Source organism: Planococcus citri, chromosome 5 (assembly GCF_950023065.1).
Source record: "Planococcus citri chromosome 5, ihPlaCitr1.1, whole genome shotgun sequence".
Taxonomy (NCBI): Eukaryota; Metazoa; Arthropoda; class Insecta; order Hemiptera; family Pseudococcidae; genus Planococcus; species Planococcus citri.
The window spans coordinates 63,193,657-63,203,094 of record NC_088681.1 but is presented as its reverse complement, the minus strand read 5'-3'; the positions used below and the strand labels follow the sequence as shown (position 1 = coordinate 63,203,094).

The window sequence follows — 9,438 nt, the reverse complement described above, 5'->3', positions numbered from 1 at the left end:
GAAAATTGGGCTTTTCAAAATGCGTACATCGTTGCCCCTTCAATTTCTATACTGGGCTTATGTCAGACCAACTAAATATGGCGCGAGTGTTAACTCTTGAGGACCTAAATATAGGCAACCGCTCGAACAGATTGACGACCAACAGTTGGGGTACTTCCCTCGTTAGTAGATACAATTATTTTTTCTCCCCCTCCCCCCCGCCCGATATGTATTAGAATTGCTCCAGTCTATAAACATTTTCAAACATCCTTTCACATGCACGTACCTACAAAATCATATCTTCCCATCCGCTCTAAAAAAAATTCTTCAAGTTTCATCTCGCTACACCCGAAAATAATAAAACACTTTTTTTTCAATTGATTGATGTCTTACTACACCCGGAAAAAAACAAGACGCCACCGCTGGCGATTTTTTTAAAGGTACAATTAGGTTGACCTTGGTCCATAGCTCGACTGTGCCTAAGAAATTGAGATGTAGGTAGGTATCTAACATAAAATTCGTGAATCGAGATCAAAAAATTTATATAGCGAACTTCTGAATCGAGCATTCACCACTAACTTTAGTAGGTACTTAACTACCAACTTAGTGATATCAACAAGTAAGATCGTAGTGCTGTATTGCTCTCGTTTGAGAATTTTTTCTAGCGCCCAAAACCCAAAATAATTTTCATCCATCTTTGATCGAGACACACCGACCCAGACAAGGTAAGATTTTTCGTATCCAAATTTCAAAGCTTAAAAAATCTTTTCTTTCCGCTTCTTTCAACAAAATTTCGTCCGCATTCTGCACGCAGATGACGAGTTTCATCAGTGAAAACACTCTACTGGCCATATTAAAAACCAAACATCATTGCGAGTTCAGCTCGATTCGTGTACTAGATTGGCACACAGATGAAAACATCCTCGAAGCAGGCTCCAACTATACAACTCGAGTATCTCGATTAACTATTCGCTACCGACTTGAAATAGGAACCCACGAGGACGACATTTCACCCCTAGAGGAGCATTTCTTCGTCAAAGTGCCAGGCAACGCTCCACTCTACGAACTGGCCAAAGGATGGGGCTGTTATGTAAACGAGGTCACGATGTACACCGAAGTACTTCCTCAAATGCGCAGAATCGTCGACAACCAGGATGAATTTTTCGTGCCCAGACATTACTACTCCGATGATGACCTGTCACTGGTGCTCGAAGACTTATCACAATCTGGATACAAATGCGCTGATCGAATTCAGCAACTCGACATCGAGCATTGCTTTTACGCCCTTCGAAGTTTAGCTAAGTTCCACGCATTATCCGTCAAATTGGAAACAACCATCGGTCTAGCCGAATGTGTGAAACGGGAACCAATATTCCGGCCCGAAGGCGTATCCGAAGTGAATATGGCTTTCATCAAATCTCAGGTTCCGGTATTTATCGATAGTCTGCCGCAGAATCTCAAAGATCGATATCCGAATATGGTGACGTATTTCGAGAACTTCTCGTGTGTGGAAGTTTTGAACGATATTACCGATCGATTGACCTCCACTAAGTTCAACGTTTTATGCCACGGTGATTTTTGGACCAATAATATCATGTTCAAGTACGACAAATACGGTACCGTTGAAGATGTCAAATTAATCGATTTCCAATACACTATGTGGTCGAGCCCGGTCAGAGATTTGATTCATTTCACCATCAATAGCGTAAAGTTCGATGTGTACGTGAAATATTTCCCTCTTATGCTGAGAATCTATTTGGATACGTTAAACAGAGTACTCATTCAGTTGAACTGTCCAAAAAATTATCATATGGACAGTCTTCTTGAGGATTTAGATACCATGTATCCGATCGCCTTATACGTGCTAGGTTGCGTGCTACCCATAGGTCAGCCGGATCCGGACGATCCTATCGATTCTATGGAACCAAACGGAGATGTTGAGACTAAGAGTGTAATGAACAGTACAACCAAGACGGATAAGCAGAAACAATTTTTAGACATCTTGGCCAACTGGTTCGAACATTTTGCTAAAAAAGGTACGAATATGAAGTGAAGTAACATTTTGAAACCAATCTTACAATTCCAAACCGGTTGTAAGCATGGGAAATTGTTTGAAAATTAACCACCAACATGGTATTGGTATCTAACAGCATTTTTTTTTCTCATTTTTAAAAAGCTATCTCCTCAACCCCCTCCCCACAAACGCACAAATCAACAAAATCAATTTTTTGAAATTTTTTTCACTTTATTACTACTTTTTTTGACTACATTTACTAAATTGAGAAAATCAATAGACCGGGCAAATAGCAGTTTCAAAAAGGAAAAAATTGGCACATTAATTTTTTCTTCGGGAATGTGTTCAGATGGACCCCCTGAACTACCAAAAAAAAAACCGACCCTCCTTCCCCTGGAGCTAATTTTTTTAGGGGGCTAAAACCGGTTGCGATTCACGTTTTATGCGTTTTACTCCGTAAATATTAGGTTTTCGATAAAAACTACCATGACAAAAAATGTTCCCCTTCAAATTCTCGATAATTTGATTTTACTCTCAATAGCCATCCCTCAAGGGGGTGCCTAAAAAAAGGGGTGGAAAGAGTAGGTGTTTCAAAAAAATGTAATTCCAGTAAATTAATCAAAATTACCACTTAATATTATTCGTTTTCGCTCAATTTTTTTTTAAAAGTCTACACACCCAACTACTAATCAAACTACCATTGATTGGTCTTCAACCCTCCCCGGGGGTTGGTGGGGGGTGCTTGATTTTTCAAGTAACACACAACTGAATCATGTATTCGAAAAACGAATCTGGACGTGTGATATATCGAAGAGTATGTTTTCGAGGTCGCTGAATACGAATATGAACTTATTTTCTGGGTCTAACCCCTCAAAGCCCCTCTGTGCCTCAAAAAGGGGGTCAACATTTTGAAAAATCGCGAAAAGTCGAGTGATATACCGAATGGTATGTTTTCGAGGTCGCTGAGTACGAATATGAACTTATTTTTTGGGTCCAATCCGTCGAAGCTCCCCTGTGCCCCAAAAAGAGGGTCAAAATTTTGAAAAATCGCGATTAGTCGAGTGATATATCTAATGATATGTTTTCAAAGTCGCTGAGTACGAATATGGTATCATTTTTTGCCCCCAACTCCGCAAAGCTCCTGACTGCCCTAAAACAGTCCAAAATTTTGAAAATTTTTGAAAAGTTGAGTGACATATTGAATTGTATGTTTTCAACCTCGCTTTTTAACGTTATTTTCCTGCTCTACAAATTTTTCATTGGAAAATTTTTAAAAAATTGTAAATTTTTTCATTTTTTTACACTTTTTTTGACTAAATTCAGTACTTTTTCACTGATTTCACTGTCTGTTAGATACCCTAATTTTGAAAAAAAAATGACGCTAAAGTTAATTTGCACGGTTTTTAGACCAGTTTTTAGGAAATATGAAATTTTAAAAATACACCCAAATGCTCCAGAACAGCCTGAAACCTGCTCCGCTCGACTCAACATATTAAAAATGGGGTGCTAAGTAAATTTCATTTCAACAACTCAATTGGGTAAAACGTTGTGGAAATTTCAATTTTCAAAAATCTGCTATAGAGTGCTCCATCACTACCACTCAAAATGGTTCTAAACCGTTTCCAATCGATTTGAAGGGTCGAAAACAGGACACACGCCAAATTTCTGCTTTCTTGGCCAATTTTGTAAAATTTTGATTTTTTTCCATTTTTGACCAAAGTTTGATTTTTTAAAAATTTATTAAAAATCAAAATCATTTGTGAGCCCAAAAATTTGATTCTTATTCGAAAAATCAGATCACCTCATTCAAACCTGATGTAGAATTATTCCAGCTGATTTTCAAATTCTGTGATTTTAGATTTTTTTTTTGATTTTCCATTGAGAATAAAAGGTCACAGGTGTGGAAGTGACTCGCGAAACTTTTCTCATTAGGATTCTAAAATTACTTACTTATTCTCATACGCGAGTTCATATTCTATCATTCTTGGAAAGAAATTATTGTACTCACCTGAAACAAAGAAAAATTAAAGTGGATTGGTTAGTTATAAAATTATTATTGATCAATCAACAAAATACAAGAAGAAAATATAATAATGGTCGAAGGCCAAAGTGAAAATTCTAACGATCTCCATATCTAATATAGTGCCAGAAATGAATACTCACAAAGAAAGTATCATAAAAATTGTAAAATTGATTGTGAAAATCACTAAAAATTCATGAACCATCAGAAAACAACCAAAATTTGGGAAAATGTCAAATTTTGGGTGAAGTTTTGGACAGACTGCTCAAGTAAATTATTGAAAAACACCAAGAATTAATAGGAAATTATCAAAATTGAATGATGATTTGTCAAAACTGCAGAAAGTGTCATAAAAAAAAACAATACAAATGAACGCATTAATGAACTTTTTTATTTATTCACTATCTTTTTGACTAAATTCACTACATTCTCACTACTTTTTCCACCGATTTTTAAAATCATTACTTGTTTACCCCTGACCACCTTCGATACCCAAGTAATCAAATACCTCGATTATTCGTTTGTATTTTTCAAAATTCAAAATTCATCGTTAATCCATCTAAATAAAATTATCAATCATGATAAAAAAATATTTTGTGATTCTTTCATGATGAAACACACCATAATTTGAACTAAAACCACAATCACATAGTAATACGTATTACGTACCTCGTCCTTACACTATTTGATAAAACTGAAAAAATTTAAAACACATATAAACTTTTTTTTCTCAGGTACTTTACGAATTGATGAAGAACCAAAATCAGAATAACAACGCAGCCAACAATGGACAAAAATTTCTCGTAGTTTTTACTCTATTTTTGTTATTAATTTTTTTAATGAATAATTTTTAAAAAACTCGTATAAGAATTTCCAATACATTATTACATCAATCATGATCAATGATCCCACTGTTGAATGAGCAGAAAACATGAATAAACTCAGAATCAGACTTGCGAAAATCATTTCAAGAATCAAAACGAAACGACAAAATTCAAGTATTATATTTTTTTGCAAAATCATCTTCAGAGAAATTTGCATGCCTTGGGCATTTCCAAAAAACCTCAAGTAAAATTATATCACAGCTTACAAAATAAACACTTGAAAAAAAAAATCAAAATCAAAATTCAGCAAAAAATTTTGTACATTTTTCAACTAGTATTAAGTTTATTTCTGATTTCTGACATGGTAACGAACTACGAAATAAACACGTGTACACACAACAACGTTTTCAGAAACTTCCCGATCACATTACGTGCATGAAGTTTTGCATAATTGTGAAATTAAGGTACAATTACTTCGCCACTTGAATCGTACATAAATAACCGAATTATAACAACATTGGTCATATTATAATGATGAAATTAACGTAAAACGACTCATATGTAAAAAAGCAATAGGAGAAAGTAACGATATGATAAACTGATAAGGCAATGATGAAAAAACATTACCAAAAAAATGTTCAGTCGTTGATCTTCTAAAAAAGGCACCACTGAAAAAGTAATCGAAAGTTGGGGGGGGGGATCTATGTTTTTTTGTGTGTGAAAAAATCATTATTCTTCAAACGTAAGTAATTATAAAATTTTTGGGTACTAACCTCCCCCTCCACTAGAAAAAATCAATCACATGGTACCTATCTAACGGATTTTTTTTTGAAAAAAATCATCAATTTTTCATTATCTTTTTTCAAGTAAATTTTCAAAAGCTTTCCACTCGACCTCCCCCCCCCCCCCCAAAAAAAATTAACGAAGTCGAATTTTTCACAGAAACTTTTTCAAAAAAAACCTGCAATTGGAAGAAAATTTGTATAGCAAATTTTCATAAGCTCTCCACTCGACCCCCCCCCCTCTTCCCCCCTCCTCCCCCAAAAATTAACGTCAGTTCAATTTTTTGATTTGTTATTCTACATAAAAAGTCCTAAAACAGAGAATTGCATTTTTTTAGAATATTTACTCGTGGAGATCATGGTTATTATTTAGATTATAAGTTTCTAAATCGATTTTTTTTAGGTTTTTGAAAGTGGCAACACTGATTTTGACATCATTTGTCAATTACCCTCTCAAAGTACTACAATAATTTTAAAAAAAAAAACAGTTCAAAATTCTATACCACGTGCAACCGGAGCAATTTGCAACTGAAATTCTCCATTTTCGGCCATTTTGGAAAACTTTGAAGTTTGAAGCCCCACAGCTCTGCCAAAAAAAAATCGAAAAAATGTCCGGTTTGCGTCATTCATTATCGTTTGATGACCTCTACATATGATCTGATTTTGAAAAATATCAAAGACATTCGATGCCCTTTTTTCACTAGCCCCTTTGGGGGGGGGGACCCAAAATCACATTTTGAAAAAATGGGAAAAAAACAAGTGATATGTCAAGATGTAGGTTTTTTGGATCGAGAAACACGAATCTGAGGTCCTTTTTTCCCTCAGACCCCTCGGAAGCTCTCGGGAAGGTGCTACCAAAATCAAATTTCGTAAAAACGAAAAAAATCGAGTGATATGTTGAAATATAGGTTTTTTGAGTCGAGAAACACGAATCTGAGGTACTTTTTTTCCTCAGTACCCTTGAGGGCCCTTGAGAAAGTGCTACTGAAATCAAATTTCGTAAAATTAAAAAAAAAATCGAGTGACACTTCAAAATGTAGGTTTTTTGGGTCGAGAAATATGAATCCGAAGTCCTTTTTTTCACTCAGCCCCAATGGGGAAGTGCTATCGTAATCAAATTTTGAAAAAATCACAAAAATTCGAGTAGTGTATCAAAATTTATGTTCTTTTGGTTGGAGGGTTTTATTTGTCAGTTTTTCAATCATTCGACTCGATATCGTCGGTTATTTCATATCATAACTTGAAAAATCGCGCCTAGTCGCATGGTAACTAACCACATACTAAATTCTACACACTTAAACACACATTTTCACGCAATCGCGGTTTTGAAGGGAGTTGAATGAATGAACTTAAGCCTTATTCACTTACAATTACTTCGCGTTAATTTAGTTAAAGTGTAGTCGCGTTTAAGACGAGATATCTCAAGAATGGTAGCACCTCTCCAAGGGCCCTGAGGGGTCTGAGAGAAAAGAGGACCTCAAATTCGTGTTTCTCGATCCAAAAAACCTATATTTTGACATATCACTGGATTTTTTTTCAATTTTTACAAAATTTGATTTTTATAGCACCTCTCCAAGGGCCCCCAAGGGGTCTGAGGGGAAAAGACCTCAGATTCGGGTTTCTCGATCCAAAAAACCTATATTTTGACATATCACTCGATTTTTTTCCATTTTTACAAAATTTTATTTTGGTAGCCCCCCCAGGGGGCTGACGAAAAAAAAGGCGTCGGATTCGAATTCCTCGTTAAGAATTACTACAAAATCACTACTTTCAACTCTTGATATGGTCATAGATTTCGCCATCCAAGTCACTGTAGTAGGGGTACCAAAGTGAAAATTATCAAAACAATGGCATCGGAAAGATATAAAATTTTTGCGATATTCCTTCGAAAGGGGACCATTTCCCGACCCCGAAACCACCATTACATTTTTGAGATCAAATTGCAAAACCGATCCAGGGGTTCCCAAAGTTGTGAAAATTGTGCACTTCCGTTGTCATCTGTTTTGGCCAATAAATCCTAACCAAAAGGGGGTAGGGGTGCTTATGGTCTCAAATAACTCGTATTGGATCACTCTTGAAATATCTACCCATGACCGTTCTCATTTAGTGATACCCAACATTTCAGTGGTTCCCAAAGTTGAATTTTTGTATTCCAAGTTTTTGAAGTCACGCATTCAAACAAATACTTATTGTCAGTAAAAGAATTTTGCAATCAAAAAATGTTTCAGATAAAAAATTTGCAAAATTTTATGACGATTTCGAAAATGTGCCATTTTTATCCTTAGCATTGTTAAGGGCCGAAGTGAGGGGGTTGGAACGTCAAAAAACGTGATCTAACAAAGTTGCGCATCCAAACCTGAATTTGAATTTCTCACGAGGTTTTACCGTCGGACTGTTCTCTTCAGTTGCACTTAAGATTGTTCTCGATACACGCAACCACAATCCACTCCCCCACGCCTCACCCCCCTCCCCTCGCTAGAGCTTCAATACCTACTAAAAGTGCATTGAAATAGCTTCACTTATGAGGTTATGTTGCTGAAGTGTCGACTCCAAATGAGCTTAAGATACCTCTCCTCCTTCTGTTACTTACTGCTCCATTATCAATAAAAGTATACATTTTTGAACCTGAAAGTTGTAATATTTTTACAACAAAATTATTCTATTAAGTAAATAAAATGAAAAAAGAAAAACTATAATTGTAGGATAGGATTAGGGATTGAAAACTGAAATAAAATATACATGTTAACCCCGCCTGGTGGCTAGCACTAATTTGAGAAAAAAATCAAATACCAAAAAAATATTTTTGGAAGTACACATGAGCTTTTTGAAATGAAAAATTTTGGTCACTTTTTTTTGCTCTTCCGGTAATAATACCAATACCTATTCCATAAATCGAAATTCTCAATGTGGCAAACTTGATAGATTTTGTATTTGGATAATTTTGATCTAAAAAAAATTGAAAATTTTTTGAAAAAGTTACCAGAATTTATTTATTCATTCATTTTTTCATTTGTTTTAGTTTTGTATGGCAATTTTTCGATTTTTTCGAACTTTCCTTTTGGGAAAACTGCTACACTGCGTCCCTCCACCGCACTCCCTCACAAAATAAGCTTCGGTGGAACTGGTGACAATTTATTCCACTCACTTTACCTCAAAAATAAAAGATGGATGAGATGTCTTTAAAAATAGAATTTTGAATCAATTTCAATTTTTTTTTCAACCTTATTCTGCAACTCCAAAATCGAAAATTGAAATTCACATTAACAGAAAAAAATCACACTGGACATCAGTTTTCACAACTTTGGGAACCCCTGGATCGGTTTTGCAATTCGATCTTAAAAATGTAATGGTGGTTCCGGGGTCAGGAAATGGTTCTCTTTCGAGGAAAAATAGCGTAAATTTTATATCTTTTAAATCACTAGTAGCCGTTGGCATATGTTGTCTATCAATTTCTGGCGTAAAATGCAATCTTGGGGTCAAAAGTGGACTTCGAGTGATTATGAAGGATTAAGTGGGGTCGTGTGGGTTGATTGTGGATACGTGCATCGGGAAATATGTAAAATTCATTAATTAGAGTCAACACTTTAGCAACATAAACCTCATAAGTGAAGCTATTTCAATGCACTTTTAGTAGGTATTGAAGCTCTAGTGAGGCGGGGTGAGGCGTGGGGGAGTGGATTGTGGTTGCGTGTATCGAGAACAATCTTAAGTGCAACTGAAGAGAACAGTTCGACGGTAAAACGTCGTGAGAAATTCAAATTCAGGTTTGGATGCAACTTTGTTAGATCACGTTTTTTGACGTTCCAACCCCCTCACTTC

The 9,438-nt window shown here is 35.6% G+C and overlaps 1 protein-coding gene across 1 annotated transcript; it reads left to right on the top strand.

The window, feature by feature from the left end:
- Positions 1-793: 793 nt before the first annotated feature.
- On the top strand, positions 794-2,032 carry LOC135846813 (uncharacterized). Its single transcript, XM_065366106.1, has one exon. The coding sequence runs from the start codon at positions 794-796 to the stop codon at positions 2,030-2,032; it is 1,239 nt and encodes a 412-aa protein (XP_065222178.1).
- The last annotated feature ends 7,406 nt before the right edge of the window (positions 2,033-9,438 follow it).